This window comes from Aquila chrysaetos, chromosome 14, assembly GCF_900496995.4.
Source record: "Aquila chrysaetos chrysaetos chromosome 14, bAquChr1.4, whole genome shotgun sequence".
NCBI lineage: Eukaryota > Metazoa > Chordata > Aves > Accipitriformes > Accipitridae > Aquila > Aquila chrysaetos.
In genome coordinates, this window is record NC_044017.1 from 18,967,643 (window position 1) to 18,980,298 (window position 12,656).

The following is a 12,656-nucleotide window of genomic DNA, read 5'->3' on the forward strand; positions in this document are numbered from 1 at the left end:
GAAAATCAGCGCTTCCTGAAAATTACTTTCAACTGCTTTGGTATTCAGTGCCTTCCATATTTATGGTTTTGTGTGACAAATTTTTGGCGTAGAGAACTGTTTGACTGTATATTTTGGTGCTTATTCTTGATGAAGAAATGCATAGCAACAATAAAGGAAAAGATGTGACTGTCAAATAGAGGCAGAGAAGAGACGTGTTAATCCTGGCCCACCTTTCATTATCCACCAGCTGGTTTTAGATATTGAGCCCAAGGTATTTGAGAACATATTTGGAATTTTCCTTCTTGGCTAAACAAGGCCTCAGTATCTCAAGAGCAGTGTGAACCAATAGTTTACTGAAAGCTTTTAAAGACCGAGTTAGGAGATGACAGGATTAGTCCATTGCCATCTACTTGTGACCCAGTGTGCGTGTGATACAACTCAAAGCTGCCTTTTACAGCTTTGGGAAGCCTGCGTGGGAAATCATATTGCGCTGGGCACCATTGTAAATGCTTGGATCTGACTGGGAACATTATCCAGTAGCCCAGTGCACAACAAACAATGAGCAAATCCTTGAGACATTCAGTGCCACTGTGAAAGTGTATCTTGAGCTTATCTACTTGGTATCTTCTACCCAGACAAGAGGGCCGTGTGTCACCTTCCTTGCAAAGTCCATCCTCATCTTCAAAGTGAGGAGAACAGACAGTTTCCAAGAAAATCTAAATGCTGCCCATTAACAATCTCTGAACATGATGTATGGGGGGGGGGGGGGGGGAAGGAAAACAAACCCCAAAACACAAACCCCAAACACCTGAGAAAAGAAAGGGGAAATGGATGGAGAGGAAAGATGGAAATATCTCACAGATCTTCTGTAGTTTTGCATGTCAGGTGGGTATCCCAAACTCAGAAACATATCTAGCATTGTTCGCGTTTCCCATCAAGTCCTCACAGCCGGGCAGCCTCTCCAATTCCTTTCACAACGACAGTGTGAGGATGCTGCCCATGAAACACTTGCTCCGTTCACACACCTCCTCAGACGGGGGGGTCAGTGAGGTGGGAAGCTTTTCCATTTCTGCTTTTCCTAAGCTTCCACTTAGACAATGAAGAAACAACCCCCCACCAAATCCAAGAGGAGCTTAAACCTTATTTTGTCCCTATCCCATTCCCCAGTTCTGCCCGCGTTTCCTTCCCTCCCCCCGAAGGACGTTTCTCCCCGGGGCCGGCCCGCGGGGCGCGGAGGGGCGCGGAGGGGCGCGGAGGGGAGCGCAGGCCGGCTCCCCCCCAGGCACGGGCACTAGTGGGCGCTGCAATTTCTAGTAAGTTTCTCTAGGCAACGATACTCCACATTGCATCCAACCGGTGATGGCGGGGGCGGAGGGGGGGGGCAAAAACTCTTGCTTCAGTGTAAGAGACTCCGTCTGTGTGTGCAGTCTGCAGGCAGTTGTCATTTATGCTTCTTTGCGTTGCTGGAGCTGAGCTGGGAGAGGTCACTGGACAAGCAGGCACCAGACAAGTGGGCAAATTACTGCCTTTTATTTTTTTTTTTTTTTTTTTTAATGCAGGACCTGGCAAAGCAGCACCCCGCGTTACAGCTCAGGGCTCGGAAATAAGGTGTAGCTCCGGTTATACTGTATAAAACATCCGTGAAGTCCCCAAGCACAGCTGAGAACTGTCGAAAGAGCTGTACTTGCCACGTTAAAATTTGAGCTTCCTTTGGCGTGGTTAGCAACAAAACTTTGTTTTGTCTAGGCTGGGGAGGGGGGGCACTTCTTAAAAAATCTCCTCCATTGACATGTTTCTCTCTTGTTATTTAACAAAGAAGGGATGTCTTTGGTACTATTGCAAGAGACGTGCAAAAAAAACCCTCGGCACATTACCCGAGCCTACTTAGCAACTTTCAGACTTTGTTCCTCTGCTTTGCTATCTAAATACAGTAGACGGAAATGGGAGATAACGCTCCCATGCAAATGAAGATAACAGTTGCTCGCCCACTCTCCGCTTAGGATAGTGGAAGTCGCACTCGTTTCCCCTAAAGCAGATTTCCCCCCCCCCACCTCCCCGGTAGCCTCCTGCGTGTAAAGCGCCAGGGCATTGTCCTCGGACAGCTGATGCTTATCGTACCGGTGGGGGTATTGTGTTTCAGCTCGTGGCACTGGAAAACCTTGCAACTTTCTTTTGAAGTTAAATGGCTTCATTTTGTTTGCATGTATGAATAACTCTCCGAAGAACTACAGTGACCCAAAAGCCGACCCCTTTGCAACGCCCGCCCAGCCAACCTGTTCCTCTCCCGGTCGGAGCTTTGCACAAGGAGGACCTCGCGGAGCAGCAGGAGGGAAGGGGGACGCAGGTTCCTCAACCAGCCCGAGTTGCACCGTAACTAAATTTTATTTTATCCTACGGAGGCGTGCGAAATATCGAGCAAAATACAAGTTTAAGTAATTTGTTTGTATTCTTACCTGTAGGAGTTGGAAATTAACAGCCCCGCTAGTTTACTGTTAAGCCTGGAGAGCGAGAGATTGCTTTGCAAACATTACAGTTATTATGTCTGCAGTTGGTACTCTTTGTATAAATTATTGATCAGCCATCTTATTTTTCTTTCTGCTTAATGGATATTATAGCATAGCCGTTTACACGCTATAGTTAAGGTTGTGTCAGCACTTCCATTTATAACATCCCCATCTTACCCAGAGTTTATAACTCGCTATAAAATTCCGCCCTGGGCTGAAACTTTTCAAGCAGGGGCTCGGACTTTTAGAGTGTCCCCCGTCCCGCCCCCCCGTCAAAGAACAATTAAAGAATGTTTGTCTGCTTTTGTGAAATGTGGGAATAATAAAGGTCGTGTCCCCCCCACCCCGGTGTTTTTCATTCACTCGAGTGACTTGAGGAGGAAAAGGCTGCGTCTCGCAGGCTGTCAGCTCATACAGAAAAAAGAACCCAGTGCGCCTTTTTTTTTTTTTTTTTTTTAATTGTTATTAAGGGAAACAATTAGTGCTGGAGCGGCCACCGAGCCGCCGCCCTCCGCCCCGCCGGGCGCGGGGGTCCGATCCGGCGGCTGCCGCCCCTCTCCCCGCCCCGCGGGCGGCGGCACCGAGACCGGCGGCCGGGGGCTCGGCGGAGAGGGGGGATGCCGCCGTCCCCCGCGGCTGCCGGTGGCGGGGCAGGAGAAACGGTCCCCTGGCCCCGGCAGGGATCGGGGCGCGTGCGGGAAAAGCAGGAAGGTTTGGATACCGCGCCGGCTCTGCAGCGCCTGTGTTTCGATTAGGGCTGGGGCGGGAGCTAGGGACGGAGCGGGAGAGCGAACCGGTTCTGTAAGGGCGGGGGGAGAGGCACGGGAAAGGGCACCTCGCACTAGATCGCAGCTTTAACGTAATTTAATGGCAGGGGCTTTGCACTTGGTAATTATTGCTCTGAGCGACTTTTCCTACCTGTTGGTAGGTGAATTAACACGATGGACTGAGGACCTCTCATGAGAGCCCAAGCTCAACTCCAAGAACACGGCGGGCTCCCCGCCTGCTCCAGTCCTCATTTCATTCCCGCAGGGAAGAAGTTGGTTATCGTTTCCTTCCCGTGCTGCAGCTTTCTCTCCTGGCCGTCAGTGGCCAGGTGAGTGTCAGCAGGCAGCGCCCAGCGCCCAGCGCCTGCTCCAGCCGCCCCCCGCCAGCCCGAGGAGGGAGCCCGACCCCCTTCACCGTTCGGCTCTGCTAGCTGCAACGTGACCGAGAGGCTCAAATCAACATAAGGATTATTTCAGCTACGGACTTCGAAACATATTTTCTGAAGTCAGAACGGCGATTTCAGGGGGGAGGAAAAAAAAAAATCCTAGACAAGCAAGCAGCTTAATTGGCGTTTGGTATTTGCAATTTGCATATATGCGCTTGTGCGTGGGCGTGGGTGTGTACGCGCGCGTGTGCGTGTGTGTGTCTGTGTCGGACGCAGGGTAGGAGGGAGGGAAGGGATGAGACGGTTCCCAAGCCGTCGGTTATTGCACCTCGCAGTACAGCGCGTCCTTGGTCAGAGCATCAGTTAGCACCACCGGAGATAACGCCCATTTCTCGTGGGCAATTGAAGGATACCCTCTGGGGCTAAATCCTGCCCTTGTACTCGGGCGGTGAATACCCTCGGAGCCAGTGAGGCGACTCGCGGGAGCAAAGCCAGCAAAAGATGCTCTGGCGCTGAAGCGAGTGGGTTAGGCAGGGCGTGTGCCAGCTGCCAGGCGCGGAACAATTCCCCTTCCAGTCCTGTGCTGGGGATGTGCAGCCACCGCCTTCAACTCTCCGGCTGAGAGATGCACATTAAACAGTCAGCCCAGGTGATAATTTGCTCCCGGATTCTCGTTTTTAAAGACTTCTAAAAGTTATTTTTGATAGCTCCTGAAGTTTCTTCGCTTCCATTCTTCCACCACTTTTTTTGTTAAGCAGGCACCATATGTAAACACAAACTGCAGTAAACAGAACGTGAAAGCAATCTTGCCCTGTATTCTGGACTTTTTATGATATATGGTGGACTGTTCAGAAGTGTATGCTATTGTTAAAGCTGTTTGTGCCGGGTGTGCTAATGCACTGTTTGATTGAGTGAATTAGCAGTCATAACAATCTGGCAGTCTGGCCATAGAAGTGTGCTCAAATTGATTTGTGTTATGGCTGGACTGGAAAATCTAGTGTTAGTTGTTTTTTGCCCTGGGGCATTGTTTGTACCAAACTCCACTTTTCATTTAATTTTCCAATAGATTTTTGAAAGACCAAAAGGTTTGTGATCAACGTTTGCTGCACTTTATTATTATTCAGTTATTAAAAATATCCTATGAGTACTTTCAGGTTCCCCCAAACCTTGCTTTCAATTAGAGTAAACATAATTAGCGTGACATCGTGCTTGGAATGGTAAATCTCCCTTTGTATCTATTAAGCATGTTATCTACTTGTCCTGTCACTGAAAGGAATCCAGTTTGTATTTGTATTGGACAAGGTCTGTGCTAGTTTGACTATAATGCAACAATTAGAAAAACAGCACTGCAGCATCCAGTTTCTTATTACTGGTACAACACTTCAATCTCAACTGTATTCATCGTGTTTTCAATGTTTAGTAAGTATTTTGGTGGAAGGGGAAAAAAAAGGATCCCAATTCACAGACTTACATTTCTATGAGTCTATTTTCCTGAGCGATGCAGGGGGGATTCAGTATGAGGTCCCTCCCTCTTTCTCAGTCTTCCCTCTAAGTAACAGATAGCTCCTGAAAGGAGGATTGCTGCTCGAGACCCTGGAGATTAAAAGCAAAACAGAATTTACCTTCTCTTTGCCAGTACTTGCTCCTTTCTTAGAATCTGCTGCTCAGCGGTCGTTTGCCAGAATTATAATGCAGCGTGATTAAACCTAAAACGTTACTCTATTGATCACACAGAAAGCTTTGTGAAATCATTTAGTTTCTTCTCTTCAGAAACCGGTGAACAAAATAGGTCACTAGACAAGGATAAGACAAAATACAAGACAGACAAGGTATTTCTCAGGAAAATAAATTCAAAAGAAATGCAGAAAAAAATATTGTGGATGAACTTAACATGGTAATACACTATTCATCCTTACCAGGTGCCTATCTTCTGTATGCTTCCCCTCCCCCCGGTCCATTCCTTCACACACGTTCAGAAGATTAATACTTTTCTGTTTTTTCTGAATGAATTTAAATATTTAATTATCAATAATAACTGAAGAAGGGGGAGGGAGCTGATGTACTATCCTATCTCATGTCAGTCAGGTATTCAGATTCCTTAAAATGCAACAGCTACAATGCATTTTCTAATTGCATTTTACCCTTTACAGCTGCCCTCAAAATTGAAATTTAATAAAATAGTGAACTCCATAACAGTCTTTTTTTAGAGCAATAAATTACAATCACTGTCAATACCTCTTACTGCTTTAACACACATTTTAATATACCAAAATGGTCAAAAGAAAAAAAAAAAAAAGAGAGAGAGAAACAGAAGAATACCTGCCCTGAACAGTGACATGAGCAGAACAGAAACCCTGCTTCAAACAATATTTCAGGAAAGAAATTAAAGACTTCTTAATTAGTGCAGCAATTAAGCTTTCTTGGTCGCATTTTAATCAGCCCAGGCCCTATCAAAGGACAAACAGAACGATTTGCAGGTCTTTGAATTTTAAACAGTCTTATTGATTTCAGCACCATAAGTCTTCACTTGACACAGGGAGAATTTTCAAATATCAGTTACAGTAATTTGAGTTTTGCTGATATCAACTCAGGGAGAAAAAAAGACAACACCCAACAATATCATTACATGAAAGGGTCAGCGAGTAAGAGAAATGCAATCTAAAAAAGTTTACAAAGAGCAACCTCAGGATTTGTTGGTGTGTTTACGTGAGGGTGTGAGTACATGTGTGAGTTAAAATAAATTCAGTCGCTCCCCATAACCATTAGAAACACTTACCAAGCCAGAAGCTTTGAGGAGTCTTGAACCTTTTCATAAATCTCTTTTTTTCTAGGTTTCTAATCCCATTGTGGCACTGAAATGATCAAAGTTAACCCAAACCTGTGGTAGTAAACCCTTTCAAACTACATTTTCTTTATATGGTTTTGAACCATGAGGATTATGTATCCGTGAGGGCACACAGCAAGAGGAAAAGAAGAAGGGCTGGTGTGCATCATGTTGTAGGGAAGGTAGAGAATAAATGAAATGGCAGGTTTCCTAATTCAGAGTTCACTCAGATCTCCAAGTGGCAGTATCACGCGTGTCTGGCTCTGTCCTGATCTTCTTGAGGATCTGTTCTGTCTTCACGAGGTGTAAGAGAAGGTGAGATGCAAAAGGATAGTTGAGGCAAAGAAAATATGGACAGAGTTGGTTTTCTACAACGGAGAAAAGAAAGATGCAGTGTATTTACATTTTTAAATTACAAGTTTTATGCAACACTAGAGCCCGCCACTGGAACTCAAGTTGTACAAGCTCCTCCAGATAAACGTTCCGAAAAACTCCCCAAAACGGCTTGAAGAAGTGTTCTGCGCAATTATGGGTACGCAAGACTTCAAAACAAAATGCCGTTTTCTATTTTCTTGGTTTTATTTGCTAATTTCAAAAATTTTAGCGCACGACAGCTAAAATTCCGCTAGCAAAGGACATCTTTGCTGGTATTAGAACACAAATTCCCGCAGAGTGAACTTGAGTACAGTAAGCAAGTAGATCGTAGGAGACTAGTTTATGTATGATAATGTGGCAATGCCCCGCACTGGATTACTACAGTTGAGATTATCCACTCCGTAGATGTGTCATCCCATGAGTCATACCTCACATAATAGTATACATTAAAAAAAAGCAGCTATGGGCACACGCATGCATCACACTTAATCGAGTACACAGCGTGTATTTTTAAAACTGGAAGAGCGACGTACGCGCCAACCCCAATTTTCGCAGACACCCCCCCCCCCCCCCAACCTGCACGAATGGCCATTTCTTTACCCCTTTAAAAAGGCGAAGTGCCCTCGAGAGAAGCAGAACAAAGCTCCCGGCTTTCCCGACGGACCCCACGCACGCCAGCTGCCAAACGCGCCTTAAAACTCCCACCGCGGAGGCGGGCGGCGGGCAGGTCCCACGCCACGCGCGGGGCCCGGCCACGCCAGCCGAGGCACGTCCCGCCGCCTGCGCCACTGCGCATGCGTGGGCAAGCGCACCAGCTGACTTTCCGCGCTACCTGGCGGCGGGGGGGTCGGGGAGGAAGGCGCGAGCCGCCGCTGCGCGGCTTTTGCGCGGCGCCGCCACCACCTGTTGCGCGGCGGTACCTGCGCGGGGCGGGGCGGGCGCCTTCCCCTCTCCTAAGTTACTTCGGTGCCGCCGCAGCCCCCCCCCCCCCCCCCCCCGCGGTTTACTCGACGGCGTGACCCGCAGCGCCCGCTCGCAGGGAGGGCCGCGGCAGATGCTGCCGCGTGGGGCTGCCCTTGCGCCCCCCGCGCAGCAACAAAGGGGCCTCGGCGCTGCCGCCGGACCCTCGGCAGCAACTCGCACCCCGCCGGGGGGAGCGTTTGCGGTCCCGGGCGAACGGCAGCGGCGGCAGCGGCGGCACAGCAGCCCCCTCCGGAGGTCTCCGCTTTTGTCGGCGGGTGCCCCCTCTCCCCGGCCCCGGCAAGGTGTGCGGCCAGCGCCCGCCCCGCGCCCCGGCTTCCCCGCTCCCGCCCGGCTGCGGGGGAACGCTGGAGACGCTCGTGTTTCTCCACAAACTGTGTTGACAAGCGACTGCTGAAAAGGGCTGGGAAAATTACATCTCGTCTCTGGTGGGGTGAAATATGAAACATGTAATCTAACGGTTCCTGAAGGGGGGGGGGGGGGGGGGGGGGAAGAGGGACTTCTCTCCCTCTCTCTCTCTGTTTTCCTGCTCCGGGTTCCTGGTTGGATAATTTGGGTTAATACTAGTGAGTGAGCCTTTTGCTGCTTCAAAGGGTATTTCAAGTTGCCGGAGCTCCTCCCCTCCGCACCGTGTGACAACAACAACTCGTCCAGCGAGCGGCGGCGGCGGCGGCAGCCAGCACTTCCCAGCTCATTTTCTCTCTGTCATTCCCCTCTCAATCTTTGATCAATGTACTTGCCAGAGAGAACCGAAGTCCTTCAAACCTCCTCCTTTTCACCTTCGTCTTTAACGTGGTGCTAGAGCAAGGACCACAAAAAGAAACTGCCCTCCCCCTCCCCTCGGCCCCAGCCCCGCCGCCCGGAGCGGACTTCTCCTCCTCCTCCTCCTCCTCCGTCCCCACTTGCGGGACACTTTGTGCGTTTCTCTCTCTCACTCTGCCCCCTGCTCTCTCGCTCGCCGCAGCACCTGATCCGGGGTTATCCCCCCCTTCTTCTCCCCCCTCCTCCCTTCTCTCCTTTCCTCCTTTTTTTTTTTTTTTAAATTTTTTTTTTAATTTTCCCCTTTCCCCTGCGTGTGTGTGTGGGAACTTTCCCCCCCTCCCCCTGCCCCCTCCGCCGTATATGTGACCATGGCCGTACCGGCTGCTTTGATCCCTCCGACCCAGCTGGTCCCCCCTCAGCCTCCGGTCTCAACTTCTGCCGCCTGCACCACCACCACCACCACCTCCTCGTCGGCCACCTCCTCTCCGTCTCCGTCCATCGCTCCCCCGCCGGCCGCTTCGGGGACAAACCTATTCCGGCCGGAGCCCATCGCAGCGGCGGCAGCGGCGGCAGCGGCGGCGGCAGCGGCGGCCACAGTCACCTCCACCACCAGCGGCGGCGGCGGTAACGGCAGCGGCGGCGGCGGCAGCGGCGGCGGCGGCAGCCCCAGCCTGGGCACCGGCGGCGGCGGCGGCGGCGGCAGCAGCGGCGGCGGCGGCAGCGGCGGCACCTCCACTCCCAACGCCAGCGCGGCCAGCGCGGCCAGCAGCCTGCCCGGCAAGCCCGTGTACTCGACCCCGTCCCCGGTGGAGAACACCCCCCAGAATAACGAGTGCAAGATGGTGGATCTGAGGGGGGCCAAAGTGGCCTCCTTCACCGTGGAGGGCTGCGAGCTCATCTGCCTGCCCCAGGCTTTCGACCTCTTCCTGAAGCACTTGGTGGGGGGCTTGCACACGGTCTACACCAAGCTGAAGCGGCTGGAGATCACGCCCGTGGTCTGCAACGTGGAGCAGGTCCGCATCCTGAGGGGGCTGGGGGCCATCCAGCCCGGGGTCAACCGCTGCAAACTCATCTCCAGGAAGGATTTCGAGACCCTCTACAACGACTGCACCAACGCCAGGTAACCGCCGCAAGGCACACGCACCCCCCCCCCCCCCCCCCCGTCGCCGGGCCCCCCCCCGCCGCCGCCCCCGTCCCACCCCCGCGCGGTGCGGCCCGGCCGGGCGAGCGCTGCGCCGCTTCCCGCTGCCACCGCGCGGGCCCGTGGGGGGGGGGCCGGCCCGCGTCCTGCGGCCACATGCGCTTCCCCCCCCCCACCCCGTCCTCTGTCCCTCGCTGCCCCGGCGCCTAGCCGGCTTCCTCCGCAGCCGGCCGCGCCGCTTCTTGGTGGGATGGAGGGAGGGAGGGAGGGAGGGAGGAGGGGGGGGTTGTTTCTGTCCCCCTCCCCGCGTGCCGTGCGAGTGTCGCCCCGTCATTGTCCCCTGCTCTCCCCCCGGCCCGAGGCGTACCCGGGGGCTCGGGGCGGCCGCGGGCAGCGCAGCGCGCTGCTCTGCGCGGGGAGCAGAGGGGCGGTGGGGGAGGGGGCAGCGGCGCCAAAAAGTGCTTTCAGACCGACCCCCTCTCCTCGAGTTTATCCCTGGGTGCGTCTTCAAAAACGGGCAGCCCTGGGAAAAAGCCGCCCGAAGGGTGCACAGGAGTGGGCGGGGAGCGGTCCTGGGGCGGGGGGGGGGGGGGGGGGGACGGCGACGCCACACAGACACTCGGGTTTCGCTTCAATGGGATGGGGCGCGGAGCTGCCTCCCGGGCGGAGGGCCCGATCCGGGGTGGATGGAGGCCATCAGCTGCTGTCATATAGCCGAAGGGGCACGTGCACTTTTTGTATAGGTCTATGAGGCAGTTGCCACATGGCGAACGGGGTGGGGGTGTGGAGGGAGGGCGGGTAGACGGCGAGGAGGAGGAGGAGGAGGAGGAGGAGGTGGCGGCGGCTGCTTTGCTTTGGGGTAGCGGGGAGAGGTGCCAGGCGGCCGGGCTGGCCGGCGGGGCGGGGGGGGGGGGGTCGGTGGCCGAGAAGCAGGTGCGAGCAGCTCCCGGCCCCCGCCAGCCGGGGAGGAGGCGACGGGGGCCAGCGGGAGCGCGGAAGGGATTTGGCGAGGCTGAATCCTGTTACCGCGCAGAATAACGCGGGCGCGGTGGCGGGGATGGCGCCGGGGGCGGGAGGGCAGCGCTCCGGCCGCGGGTACCGCCGCGCTCCCCCGCCCGCTCGCCCCGCGGGTCGGGGTCGGGGTCGGGGGGGGGGGGGGCACGGACACCCGCGGAGGAGAGGTGAAGCCCCAAAGTTGCCACAGCCGGGGAGGGGTGTTGCGGGGGGGGGGGGGTGAGTGAGCTGGCAAAAGAGGAAATTCCTGCTGCAACAGCAGCCTGCGTTGCAACTGAGGGCGAAAGCGCGGGGCTGTTATCTCTCCATCTGTAGGTTACAGGGCTGAATCTGCTCGATAAGGAGAAGGGATCGCATAACTGCCGTGACCCCGAGATCAGAGCGGTCGGAAGCGCCTCCAGTTGCCGGGGGCTGCCCCTGCCCCGGGCGGGGGGCTCTGCTGCTGCGCCGCGGGGGGGTGCGGGGTGTGGGAACTTGGCAGGGCGCGCACTCTCGCCGCGGAGGGGGTCGTAGCCAAAGTCCCCGCGCCACTTCCAACGCACGCCAATAAACCGAGCGGGCTCGTTTCACTTTCCCATTGTCAGGTTTCAAGGTGCAGCAACGGCCAACACGTGGGGAGTTAACCCCCTGCGATGCCGTGCTCCTTCCCTTCCCTGATGGCGGGGGTGTGACATCCCCCCCCCCCCCGCCTGAGGCAGCTGGGGGTAGTTGGGGCTCATTAGCATGGAGCGAGGGGGAGCAGAGCACTCACTCTGCTGTAGCTGTTGCTGGATGGATTGTTGAAGTTCCTGAATATTCAGGGCAGCAGGACAAAACAGCCTGGAATAACTTCCAAGCGCTGACATAACTGTAGCTGCTCGGGTAACTCTGCTGTTGTTGCATGTGGAATCAACGTGAATATTAATAGCTGCTCTTAGGCGATTGTTTTTTTTGTGTGTGGCATGTAACTCCTAACAACTCTGCGCGAGTTCCAAGATTTGGTCCTTAAAATAAACTGATGGGAGTTTTATTTTGCTACGGTCATACTGTGTGAATTGTAATTTGAACACGTGAAATTAAAAAACAGAGAAACTTTTTTTGGGGGGGGGGGGGGGAGAGTACGGGGACTCCAATTCCTGGACTTGGCAGGGGTATAAAAGGGTTTGGCAGCCTGGTTGTAACATGGGTTGATTATGTCAACAGCACAGAATCGGCCGTGTTTCAGCTGTTTCTGAGGTCTGCCGTGTTGCCGTCCAGCGTAGTAGAAATTACAGTAGTGGGTTCAGAAGTGGATAGGATTTGACCCTTAAAAAGCATAATTGTAGTAGACTTATTTATACATCCATTAAGCAAATAACTTAATGGAAAGGATATACAGTAGGTATGCAAAATGTATTATTACAGTATAGACGAATAAAGCAAAGTGGGTCAGTGAGTTTTGGTCCAAATGGATGATACCCTCAGAAGACGAAACTATATTTACTTTCTGGGTTTCCCCTCCAATACATTTTATTCTGATTCTTCTTTCCATACAAATTAATTATTTTTAATTATTTCTGACGTTACAGTAATTACACAGGATATTTTGATCTACTCGGTTTAGTGATTCAAGTGACCTTTTCAGACTCTCAGTTCCTGCATACTTTAGTCGGGTGATGTCTTTTTGTATCCTGGGTGGACACTTAACTGTTGAGATGGAAGCCGTAAGAGCCAACTCCATCCTAGCGGCTAAATTGTTACACTCATCAGATTAAAAAATTTTGAACCAGCATCTTATCACTGTTATATTTGTCTCATAATCAGCTGATGCACTCGAATACGCTAATCCCTTTTTGGAAAGCTTCATCAAGGTTAATACGTTATTTAATCAAAAAAGGCATCCAAATAAAGCCATTACTTTTGTTATTCTTTAAATGGATTGAATCGTTAGTTGCCAGTTGC

The 12,656-nt window shown here is 52.8% G+C and overlaps 1 protein-coding gene and 1 long non-coding RNA gene across 9 annotated transcripts in view; one reads left to right on the plus strand and one right to left on the minus strand.

Moving 5' to 3' along the window:
* Positions 1–4,735: 4,735 nt before the first annotated feature.
* LOC115350690 lies at positions 4,736–9,089 on the minus strand. Of its 3 annotated transcripts, XR_003926564.2 has the most exons (3): positions 7,439–8,501; positions 6,416–6,831; positions 4,736–5,232 (listed from the first exon to the last, which is right to left on the minus strand). It is a non-coding gene; the product is annotated as an uncharacterized LOC115350690 (long non-coding RNA). The 3 variants fall into 3 exon arrangements; XR_003926563.1 differs by lacking the exons at positions 4,736–5,232; positions 7,439–8,501 and adding an exon at positions 8,960–9,089 and having other exon boundaries at positions 6,050–6,831; XR_003926562.1 differs by lacking the exon at positions 4,736–5,232 and having other exon boundaries at positions 6,050–6,831.
* Positions 8,513–12,656, plus strand: part of DACH1 (dachshund family transcription factor 1) — a 366,735-nt gene continuing 362,591 nt past the window's right edge. For 3 of the 6 annotated variants that reach the window (XM_030036529.1, XM_030036531.2, XM_030036532.2), the window contains exon 1: positions 8,513–9,701. In XM_030036529.1, the coding sequence (XP_029892389.1) occupies positions 8,950–9,701 (752 nt within the window). In that variant the 5' untranslated portion in view covers positions 8,513–8,949. The remainder of the gene's footprint in view (positions 9,702–12,656) is intronic. The other 3 variants (XM_030036533.1, XM_030036534.2, XM_030036535.2) reach the window with 1 other exon arrangement.